The following is a 12,924-nucleotide window of genomic DNA, read 5'->3' on the forward strand; positions in this document are numbered from 1 at the left end:
TTTCTTTTCTTTTTCTGCATTATTTTACAACAAACATGTTGTTTTGCTGCTTTGCAAGCAGTGATATTTCCTTCAGGATATGCAAATCTATTCTTCTGTTTCTTTTTGCCGTGCGTTGAGAGGAAAGATGAGAGCTTGCGGTCTCTTTTCTGTTTATGAAAAACAGTCATTTTGCAGCCGCAGCTGAGAGCGTCACGTCTGGAAACAGATGGATGGATGGAGGCATAGATGCCCTGAGGGTGGACAGAGCTGCTGGGTCAGATAGGACTGTGTGTGTGTGTGTGTGTGTGTGTATACACAGCTGTATCGATGCCGCCACTGTGAGTTTACAGTGTTTAACCCAAGGCTCATTCCCAAAATTAGATAAGGCCCAAAAATGTGATGGACATGCTATTAAACGATGTTACCTACACCTCACAAACACACACTACCCTCAGGAGTCTTGCCTTTAGTGTGGCAGAAAGGAGAGCAGTAGTTGACAGGGCTGATTTGTGTGTGTGTTTGGGAAGGCTTGCACTTTTCCTATCGTAATATTTATTTTTCCACCACTCTCCCTTTTTTCTAATGTTCTCATCCATCTGTCTGACCTACACTTGTCATTTCTAAAGAGAACCTATGGCAACCCGAGCTAATGTCAAGTGTGGTTGTCTCGATGAGATTGCTTTTCACTGTAGTTTTTCTAGTTTAGATAGTCATCCTTGCACATCTGTTAGTGTGTATGTTGTACATCACTGAATGGATGGCTAAATGTGAATCTGAACACATTTATTCCTGTCTCTTTCTGTCTCTCATTATGCACTGACAATTATAGCGAACCTACTATGCAAACACACTGTGGAACTGTTGAAGTAAAGCTAACATTAGCTCAGTTCAAAAACCTACACTGACAGTAACTTTTAGCCAACTTTTAAAATCAGCTAAAAGGCAATAGAAGGCAATCCCAGAATGCATTAATTCGTACAAGCTCAATAAAAACAAAAAACAAAACCAAGATAATGAATATGAGTTATTCTACAATTTATGGTATATTTAAAGCTGCAGTCCGTAACTTTTGCCTTTTTGTCACCATCTATGTTTGAAAACCTGGAATTGCAGTTTCTTGCGGAATTATCTTCCGTGCGTGGGGTTGTGATCCGTTGTTCCGGCACGGCTTCAGCGCGGATGAATCTAATGTTTTGAGGTGAATGTGTAGTTGTCAGTCACGCACCAGTGTGGATGTTTACTGTACTTCGCAATCACAGATTCTAGCCTGCGTCTTGGAATATTTGACCCAAATAAGAATTTTCACCATATATTGCCATCTGAACAATTAAGTAACAAGTCTGCCATGTTTGTTCTGCCCAACTGAGGAAAAAAGCATTACCATAAATCGCGCTACAAGTGGTAATTAAATCTAGATCAGTTAGCTCGTATCACATCTAACTGTGCAAAGTATTAGTATAGTGTGTATTAGCGTGTATATTTCAATTTTTGTACAGTTTAATCTAATTGTCATACCATTCGAATTTCATATTAAGAAATAATTTTAACCCAAAAAGGCAAACTATGCTCCCTTCCAACTGGTTTTCTTTAAAATACAAATCTTGTGTAATCCCAAGCTATCTGTAATCAGAATCACATTTAAAACTGGAATATAATTTAATTTCATTCACATGTGTTTCATAAACACAGTCCTTTCTGGATTACAATCCGCCATCAAAATGATACATTTAATAATTCCAGCTGCTGTGAGAAAAGGCTATAAAGGAGCCGCCACCTGCAGGATCCTCACATGCAATAGCCTACTAGCCGGGACGACTTCTTTATGTTTACAGACGTGACGTAATGACTAAGTGCCATGCTCGAATTTCCCGCGAAAAATTTGTACCACTCAAATTAGAAAACATTATTATAAGATAACCGTTGTGAATAGGGCTAAACTAAGGTGATAGTTTTGAACACTGGCTGATTATGCACTTTGTCAAATATTGATTTTGGATCATTTTTAACCAAAAAAAGTTACGCACTGCAGCTTTAATGTCTATGTAATTAAAATAAGATCATTATATTTTTTCAACCTTTTTTTCTGTAAAAAAATCCAATTGTATCCATTTAGGAAAATCATATAATCTCTCACAAATATTTTGTGCAAATGTTTCAGTTTGCCTGAAATTGCCTTGCAGTGTCTGGGGTTCAAAACAAGGCAACACTCTGTATTAAATTTATTTGTAAAATCTAAGTACTTTAGGAAGATAAGATTTTTTACAAATTGATTTTATTATTATTGTTGTTAACAGTAATTTCACAATATTATCATTAATAATAATAATAATAATAATAATTGTTATTTTACTAACAGTAATAATATCATAAGACCATAATCAACAACAAATATTGAATACTTAGGAAAAATAGTTTTTAAATTGAGTTTATTATTATTATTATTATTATTATTATTGACAGTAATATCATAATATTATCATTAACAATAATAATGATAATTTTGTTATTTTACTAACATTAATAATATCACAATACATGCATGTATTTAAGAAAAATATATGTTTATATATTAAATATATTTATCTGTAATATAAATAATATAAATATATACATGTAAATATTTTCAAAATATATACTGTATGTGTGTGTATTTATATATAAATAACAAATATGCACAGTACACTCATATATTACGTAAACAAAAACTTTTATTATGGATGCTATTAATCGCGATGAATCATTTGACAGCACTACTAATATCATAATATTATCATTAATAATAATAATAATAATAATTATGTTGATCATTTTTGTTATTTTACTAACAGTAATAATACCATTAGACCATAATTAACAACAACGAATAAATACTTTAGGAAAATAAGTTTTTAAATTGAGTTTATTATTATTAGTATCATTATTAACAGTAATATCATAATATTATTAATGTTAATAATAATAATAATTTTATTTTATTAACAGTAATAGTATCATAAGACCAACAACTATTAAATACTTAGGAAAAATAGGAGATTTTATATAGATTTTTTTTGTATTATTATTATTAATATCACAATGTTATCATTAAAGTAAAGTAAAGTCGTGACGTATTGTCAAGTATGGTGACCCATACTCGAAATTGGTGCTCTGCGTTTAACCCATCCAAGTGCACACACACAGCAGTGAGTAGTGAACAAATGCACACACACACACACACACACACACACACACCGTGAACACACACCCGGAGCAGTGGGCAGCCATGCTGCGGCGCCCGGGGAGCAGTTGGGGGTTCGGTGCCTTGCTCAAGGGCACCTCAGTCGTGGTATTGAGGGTGGAGAGAGCGCTGTACATTCACTCCCCCCACCTACAATTCCTGCCGGCCGGGGACTCGAACCCGCAACCTTTCGATTACGAGTCCGACTCTCTAACCATTAGGCCACGACTTCCAACATTAACAACAACAATAATAATAAAAAGTTGTCTCTTTCATGTGCAACAGGACATTTTGTCAGTCAGTGTCACTGTAGCGGCTCACTGTCCAATGATAATTCCAGCGACACATTTCTTGTTGCTAAGCTTGGTTAGCAGCGATGGATTAACCATAAGGGCATCTGGACAGCGCGTCCTGCGGGTCACCATACAGAGCCGTATAAATGTTTTCAAACCGCAGGAGACGCCAAAGACCTCTCCCAGATCGCATGGCCAAAGATGAGCAAACACAACAGTGAATGTTAATTGGGCCCTGTGCTGAAGAACGATTGGTACATGGTAGGTCTCACAGCTAGGGGCCCCTGGGAGTCCCACACATGCCCCGTCACTAATCCTGCCCCGCTCGCTCGCTCTCTCTGTGTCTATCTCTCTCTCTCTTTTCCGCTCTTTCTCAGGCAGACAGTTTTTAAGCAGTTTTTCTACATCCCACACTCCATTAGTATGCAGAGAGGACACGTTTTGAATTATGGTGGAAAGAAAAGTGACATTGATAACACCAAACAAAGGCAAACAGTTCTGCTCTCTCATTTCATAAAGCGAGAACATCAGGATATGAGAGCGAGGTGTGTGTGCGTGAAAGAGAGAGGTAGCAGCTATTGTTTTACTCATTAACATGATTTCCGTTCTGTGCAGACTGCAAATTGACACAAAACGGAAACAGTCACACTGATGCAAAGTTTTTATGTGTTTGTGTGTCGTCAGGCTTGTCGCCACGGACATGTGCAGCATCTGGAACACCTGCTGTTCTACGGAGCGGACATGAGCGCTCAGAACGCTTCTGGAAATACTGCCCTGCACGTGTGTGCTCTCTATAACCAGGTAACACGCACTCATTCACTCATACTGTATGCATTCACTTAGCAACCAAATAACACACACACACACACTCACGTCAGGCTCAGATGCCTGAACCCACAAGGACACACTCAATCATACTGCCTGGAATATCTGCACTCTTTTCAGACAGGAAAAATGATCAGATGCAGACATTTGTATGTACGTGGCATTAGCCATTTTTGTCATGTGTAATATGTTGTAATATCAGAGTTAATGAGCGTATACAAAGCAGCAAGGTCACAGATTGTTCATGCAGTCACACAGAAACACAAAGAGTGATCTCATCCCCAGGTGTGTGTGCGTGTTTGTGTGTGTGGCGGGCTCATGCATTTTAATTCTGCTCTTATTAAGTATTGATGGACGCTCCCGCAACACACACCCACGCAAACACAAAAGACAGTCCTTTAGGACTCGCATGAAAACACATGGAGTCACAGAACTCACATGTGCTGTTCTCTCTCTCTCTCTCTCTCTCGAAACTGTTATTGCTATTGAATCGTCTGTGAACCTGCTTTTACAGTACATCTCAATTTTCTGCTCTAATATAGAGACTGGCTGATATACTGGTTACACTAATAGGCTGAACTTTTGTTTGTTTTTTTTGTATTGAGGATGTATAATACTGTAAATATAAACAGTTTTACAATATATACACATACTATATACTATAAATACAATTTGAGTCAATAAATAAGTTTATAGTATTTTTTCTAAAAAAAAATTGACATTTAATATGAAAATAATATTTTGAAAGAAGTCTCTTCTGCTCATCAAGTCACCAAAGCTACATTTATTTGAGCAAAAATTTTAATATTTGAAATGTTATTAGCATTTAAAATGTCAGTTTTCTATTTCCGTTAGTGCTGTCAAATGATTAATCGCGATTAATCTCATCCAAAATAAAAGTTTTGTTTACATATGTGTGTATACTGTGTGTATTTATTATGTATATATAAATATAAACACGTGCATGTATATATTTAAGAAAAATTAGTTCACTCGTTAGTTCACTAGAGAAATGAAGTCTACAGAGGAGCATTTCATAAAATATTACACCATATACTCATTATATTTGACTAAACCTGTTAGTCTTAACTATTTAATGTATGTTTAAATTAATCTGTTTTGAAACATGCTATGACAGCCAGTGTGTAATTGAATATATTTGAACAAATAGCCTAGAAATTTTATTTAAAAAACTGCATTATGTGCAATTTACATGTTTACATACAATTTCTTTTAAAGTTGAGTGTTGATCATCTATTTAAAAATAAATAGTAATTAAATGTAAGTTTGGGTTAAGTTGTTAGGCCTAATTGTAACCTTATAATGTAAAAGGGCTCCCTAGTTTTAAGCATAAGCTGAGGTAGAAAGGAAGAAAATGTAAACTATAACTGAATGTATTTAAAGAAAGAGCAACTTGTTCAGTAAACCACTGTTTATTTAAAAAAAAAAAAGTTTAGTTTTTCCCTCTGCTGTACCGAAATCATACCGAACCGTGACGTTAAAACCGAGGTACGTACCAAACCGTCATATTTGTGCACCATTACACTCCTAATGTTTATATATTAAATATATTTATATATAATATAAAATATAAGAATATAAATATATACATGTGAATATTCTCAAAATATATACTGTATGTGTGTGTATTTATATATACATAAATATACACAGTACACATACATATATTATGTAAACAAAAACTTTTATTTTGGATGCGATTAATCGTTGGACAGCACTAATTTCAATATATTTTAAAATATAATTTTTTCCTGTTATAACGGGGTGAACGAGACGTGAGATGTGAGGATCTGTTTTCAAGGCTTTTATTAAACAGGGATGTGGTCATAAACACAGGCAGGGTCAAAACATCGGCAAACAAGTATGGCAAGGGCAAGACGTGGGTCTTTGATCAGCGAACGATATCCAGAGGGCTTGAGAAGAGGGGTAGTCCGATAACCTGAGCAATAATCCAAATGAAGTATAAACAGAGTCCAAACGGCGTGACAAGGGTTAATCCAAGATACACGGGTAGGAATCAGGAAACGTGGTTATAAACAAAAACTAAACTTAGACTTAGAAAGCACGGAAGGGCTCAGTAATGTAGCTATCACTAGGAGAGCAATAAACGCTAGACAATACTGGAACTAAACAAACACAGAATGGCTCGGTAAAACAGCTATCAGTAGGAGAGTGATAAATGCAGAATAATACTCGGAGCTAAATATAAACACAGAATGGCTTGGTAAGGCAGCGAACACTTGGAGAGTGCTAAACGCAGAACAATACTCGGCGATCTGTGAAAGGAAGTCCATGGTTTAAGTAGGGTGTGTGATTGTGTGACAGTTCTCATGTGTGAACGTGTGATTGAGACAGCTGGGTGTACTTAGTGCAATCAGCTGTGTATGTGCAATCAGTGCAATGGATGATGGGAAATGCAGTCCAGTGTAATGTGACGTGTGAGAGTCAATATGATGGAGAGGCGACCTCTTGTGGCAGTCGGACAAAAGACCACAAACCGGATTTGTGACATCTGTGATGGCAAAGCTGAATTTCGAACCTTCACACATGATCCTTCAGATATCATTCTGATATGCTGATTTTCTGCATATTTCTAAACATTTCTTATTATTATCAATATTGAAAACAGTTGTGCTGTTTAATATGTTTGTGAATTTATTAAATTTTTTTATGAATAGAAATTTCAAACCACAGCATTTACTTGAAATAGAAATCATTTGTAAAAGTTTTTAATGTCACCTTTGATCAACTTAATGCATCCATTCTGAATACAATTTTTTTTTATGATTATTTGCAGCGTGTGTGTGTTTGTTCTATTTAGTTTGGGTCGAATATTGAGCTAAATTGTACAAAATTCTGTTAAATTGTACAAACATTTTTTTTTTCTAATACGCAAAAAGCTTTCTTTTATGGTTGTACTTAGAGTTAGCTAATTAATTAGAAATACTTTTATATAAAAGCATTCAAAATCTATGTTAAGTCTCCATTTTGTTAAGTGTGTTTGTGAGAGAGAGCTAATTTTACAGCAGTGGTTTCTGTTTATCTTCATTCAGCTCATTATAGTGAGATTAAACTACAGCTGACCTACACTAATGTAACATCCAGTCCGGATGAAGTCAGTTACAACCAGATCAATAACATCTAAACAACAAAAACATGAAGAAAAGAGGACACCACACAATGACCTCCACTTCTGAAACATAAAAATAGTACTCTGAGTATTACAGAAAGATCTTAGATCATAGTTCAAGTGTTGACGTCTAATTATTTTCTGTAACTTCATTTCTTCAAGTTTGGCTAGAAACGTTTGTCTCAATCGTCACATCTCAAACACAAACTCACATGCACAGCGCCAGGCATCTCACATCTTTCTGACAGCACAGATGTGTAATAGAGCCGTGTGACAGACGCACTGCAACAAGAAACAGAGCTGCTGAGACAGCAAGGAAAATCATACAGAAAAAAATACAGCAAAAGACTGTTTGTGTTTTTGCTGTTCTTTAGAAACAAATTTGCTGGAAAATGTCCTCAGATGTCTGTCAGAAGTCTTTCAAAAAGGTCCTGTTAGAGACGTTCTCTAGAGGACAAATTAATCATAAAACGATTAATTGATGTCCAAAAGATGTCTAATATGGGCAGCTAGCAAGTTTCAATGATATATAACTGTATAGTAATATAGTTAAAAGATTGATTGATTGATTAATTGATTTGTATCACTCAGTTAGAAGTGTCCTGGCAAAAATAGAAAAACAAAATGCTGGAGAATGCGGCCAGAAAAAAATTGCTATAAGATATCCTCAGAAGTTAGTTCAATCTGTCAAAACTCCTTTTGTTGGTGTTTTTATATAAGAAAAAAGGCTGCAAAAGTCGACAAAATTATGTTTAAATAATGTCCAGATGATGTATAATGTCAGTCAGTGATAGTTTATTTTTATAACTTGCTGTATATCCCATCGTTATATATAGAATTAGCCTACTTTAAGGGCACGGGAAGTCCTTGGAAGTAAACTGAATCTGTCAAAAACTTTTTTTGTGGACATTCTCAGACAGAAAATTGGCTCGTAAAGAAATTGAATAATGCCCAAATTTGTATTACAGTGGTATCGCTTATATATTTTCAGTGTAATATAAAAAAAAGAATTTATTTGTTTAATCATAAGCTCAATTTAAAATCAGTTGGATATCAGTTTACAAGCATTGCAAGCATAGCATGTTTCTTACCATACTTTTAAATTTGCTAGCAAGTGTCTTCAAAAGTTAACTTAGTATTTTTTAAATTCTTCGAGACATTCTTTGAGAAGGACAGATTACTCTTAAAAGAGATTAAACATCTCCAGAAGTTGTATTTTATGGTCAAATAGTATGTTTATAAAATATTTCAGTATATTACATAGTAATTAATTCAAATTTGTTGTTTTGTAAGTCATTTTGAAGTCCCCATTCATACAGTATTTCTAGGTAAATGTGTGCTTGTAAGTTTATTTCAATTCATATTCTAAAGGACCCTTTTTAGCTCATAAAAATAGCTCATAAAAAGAATAAATGATTGACTTAAGATGCAAAAACCTCTAAGTCCGTCTGAGCTTTTTCTTTTAAATTAGCATTTTTATTAGGCGCCTATGAAAATAACATTGGACATTTTTGAAAATAAGGCATTCAATAACTGACTAATAACCTTTTCATTGCTATGAAAGTGAAATTACTAAACCTAAACATATGAGCCTGATAAAAGTTTTTTTCTTTTAAAAGTTTCCTTTTAAAAGAAAAAGTCTCAGAAAAAGAGCTTTGATCCTTCAAAGAATGTCTAAATCATGTCCAAAAGTTGTATTTTATGGTCATGATTAGTTTATTTTATATATATATATATATATATATATATATATATATATATATATATATATATGTTTACACACAACATATAATATATATAACAGTAGAGCCTATATAAGTGTATAATTATAAATAGCTTAACTTAAGAGCAAGTGAAGTTTTCATGCAGGTAAGAAAGACAAACACGTGCTGATATGAGTTTGTGTGAGTTTTGTACTTTTAGGTCAATTTGTCATACTTGAAAGACAATTCTTAAAAAGCATGCTCAGGAGTTGCTAAATCTGTCATGAAGTGGGTAAGTGTGTGTGTGTGTGTGTGTGTGTGTGTGTGTGTGTGTGCTCTTCTACGAGTGCTCAGCGGTGATAGCGAGTTTAAGGACTCTCTGTGGATGTTTAGCTCAGGCTCAGAGGAGATGTTAGGGTGGATCGATTCCCAGAAAGAGACTCTGAGAGAGGATGTATCAGCCCGAGGAGAGAGGCATTACTGGATAGACGAGGGAAAAGCTACGAAAGCAATGATGGAAGAAGAGACAGAGAGAGTGTGAAATAGTGCCAAAACGATGAGGAGAGCAGGAGGAGGTGAAAGGAAGAGACGACCACCTGATGTGGAACAGAAGGGTGAATTCACATCTATGGATAATAAGAAGGCTGATGAGATCTGTCTGTGTGTGGGAGGTCAGGTTTCACTCTCTTTGTGGGGACCAAATGTCCAAAAGTGAAGACAGTAAAACCGAAGAAGCTACAGTTTGGCCATCACGCTCTCCATGATCAAATATCCGTCAATTTCAAGTCTCCATTCATGTTTAGGCAAATATGTGTTTGTGTGAGTTTATGTGTCTCTATTCATACTTTAAGAAAAAAAAAAAAATAGGTAACACTTTATTATACAGTGTCCTTGTTACAGGTTACGTTTAATCAATTACTATTATAATAACAATAAATTATTCATAATTACATTCAAGTAACCCTAAGCAAAACCCTAATCCTAAACCTAACCATATAGTAAGTACATGTACTTAATTAATATTACTCAGTGCTTAAATGTATAATTACACTGTAACAAGGGCACCTTAAAATAAAGTGTAACAAAAAATTATAATAATAATAATAAATGAATAAAATAATAATATAATATAATATAAAATAATAATAAATAATATATATGTCACAGATCAGCCAGGCTCATTCACCTCCAAATCACAACGCACTCCTTCACCTGAGTATTAATTGCACACACCTGCACTTCATCAGCTCCCTCATCAGCCTGCACATAAAAGCACACACCTCACACCAGCTCATTGTCCGATCTCGTTTCCTTTCGAAGTGGACTGATGCTACTACAGCTACTAACCTGTGTACTTACCTTGATCTCCTACTTACCCCCTGTCTCATCTCCAGCGTGTTCTTCACAGCTCTGCTCCATCGTCTGTGTCTCCAAGGATCTCCACGAGTGTGTCTCCCTTGTCCAGGATTGTGAGGTGTGTGCTCCGTCTCTCCTATCCACGAGTTCCTGTGAAAGCAAAGGATATTCCATTATCACCCTCATCGTACTACTATACATGTTCATTGAACTTGTTACTCACCTCCATCAGCAAACCGCTGACTCCACCGATTGCAATAAAACTCACCTGTTGTATTCTAACCATCTGTCTGAGTCTGCTTCTCTAACAGAAGATCGGACCAAAACCGAGGGATACGGCAGGATGAGTCAGCCCGATCCATTCCAGGAACTCGTGGATAATCTTCGGCGAGTTCTCCGCAACCCCACAACAACTCCGGTAACTCCCGTCACTAACAGCACCGACACCACCTCTTCTTCACCGTATGTGATTGCCAGTCCCATGGCCAAACCGGCGCCCTTCTCTGGTGTGGTGGAGGAGTGCAACGGATTTCTCCTACAATGCTCACTCGCTCTGGAAATGCAGCCGCATCTCTACGCCACCGACAGAGCCAAGATAGCTTTCATCATTTCCCTGCTTACAGGACGAGCGCTCCAGTGGGCTGAGACCATCTGGGCCCAATCCGGTACTGTGACACAATCTGCTAACAGTTTTATTGAATATTTCAGAGAAGTTTTCGGCCGGCCGGCCGGTGATTCATCTGTTGGAGAACAATTGTATCATCTTCGTCAAGGATCTCTGTCTATAACTGACTATGCTCTCCAATTCAGAACCCTTGCAGCGGCCAGTGGCTGGAATGAGCGCTCGCTCCTTACCACCTATCGGCAGGGACTGGAACTGCAGCTCTCTGCATACGATGACTCCCACGGCTTGGAGAGATTCATCCAACTCTCCATCAGGTGTGCCAACCATATGCAGTCTTGCTTCTTGGAATCCCAAAATACTCCCAACTCTGCACTCCTTCGCCACCCAGCGACTCTCAGCACTCCAGACCCAGGCCACGAACCCATGCAAGTTGACCTAACCCGTCTTTCTTCCACTGAGCGGCAGAGGCGGCTGACCCAAGGCCTGTTTTTGTACTGCGGTGCTGGTGGGCATGTAATCTCCACATGCCCAATTCGTCCTCCTCGACGATGGTGAGTGTGGCTAATATGCAGCCCCTCACTGCCATAGTAATCCTTACTGCCTCCAATGCCTGTGTTCCAGTACATGCCCTCCTCGATTCCGGGTCAGCCGGGAATTTCATCTCCGGAAGCCTCTGCCGCCAACTCAATCTCCCGATCACAGCGAACAAGACCAGCTACCAAGTCCAGTCGATAACTGGAAAACCCCTCAGTCGTAGACACCTCAAATACACTGCGGGTCCCATTCACCTTCAAGTTGGTCAGTTGCATGAGGAATCCATCCATCTCCTGGTTCTGGAGGGATCCACCACTGAGATCATTCTTAGGCGCCCTTGGTTCGTGCAACATGACCAGTACTCCATCTCATGGAGTACTGGTGAGGTTCTGAAATGGGGCAACAAATGCTTTCCTGACTGTTTCCCTCATCTTCCCAGACCACCGACACGTTCCCCTCTGACGCTGACCATCAACTCGACCTCCATCGAGAGCCCAAAGGAGAAACAGTCAGTTGATATTCCAGCATGCTACGCCCCCTTTACCGACGTGTTCTGCCCGAAGAGAGCCTCTCAGCTACCTCCACACCGGCCATGGGACTGCGCCATAGATCTGTTACCGGGTGAGTCAGTGCCCCATGGAAGAATTAACCCACTCTCACTTCCTGAACAGAAGGCCATGGAGGAGTATATTGAAGAGGCTCTTCAACAAGGTTACATCTGCCCTTCAACGTCCCCTGCTGCTTTGAGCTTTTTCTTTGTGGCCAAGAAGGACGGAGGCTTGCGTCCTTATATCGATTACCGGGCACTCAATAAGTTCACTCAGTGCAGCTCCTTGGATACTACATCGACAGCGGTGGCATCCGGATGGACGAGAGGAAGGTGGAAGCCATTAAGACCTGGCCCAATCCTTCTACCATCATGGAACTCCAACGCTTTCTAGGATTCTCCAACTTCTATAGAAGATTCATACATGACTACAACCAACCTCCTGAAGAACAAGCCCAAGTCTCTGTCCTGGACACCTGCTGCCACTGAAGCCTTCGAAACCCTCAAGGAAGCCTTCACCAGTGCTCCACTCCTCATCCATTCCGATCCTGGGAAGCCCTTCCTAGTAGAAGTAGACGCTTCTACCTCCGGTAGTAGGAGCAGTCTTGTCTCAGCAGCAGGGGACTCCAGCCAAACTCCAGCCATGCGCCGCCTTCTCACGCAAACTCAGCCCGGTGGAGATTAACTACGA

At 38.0% G+C, this 12,924-nt stretch overlaps 1 protein-coding gene across 4 annotated transcripts in view; it reads left to right on the forward strand.

The window, feature by feature from the left end:
* Positions 1 to 12,924, forward strand: part of LOC306842961 (SH3 and multiple ankyrin repeat domains protein 3-like) — a 258,820-nt gene that overhangs the window by 143,515 nt on the left and 102,381 nt on the right. For all 4 annotated transcript variants that reach the window (XR_013781799.1, XR_013781800.1, XM_079374195.1 and 1 more), the window contains exon 8: positions 4,177 to 4,293. Coding sequence is in view for 2 of the 4 variants with exons in the window: in XM_079374195.1 (XP_079230321.1) it covers positions 4,177 to 4,293 (117 nt within the window). In the remaining 2 variants the exon portion in view is untranslated. The remainder of the gene's footprint in view (positions 1 to 4,176; positions 4,294 to 12,924) is intronic.

This window comes from Barbus barbus (genome assembly GCF_936440315.1).
Source record: "Barbus barbus genome assembly, chromosome: 23".
Classification (NCBI taxonomy): domain Eukaryota; kingdom Metazoa; phylum Chordata; class Actinopteri; order Cypriniformes; family Cyprinidae; genus Barbus; species Barbus barbus.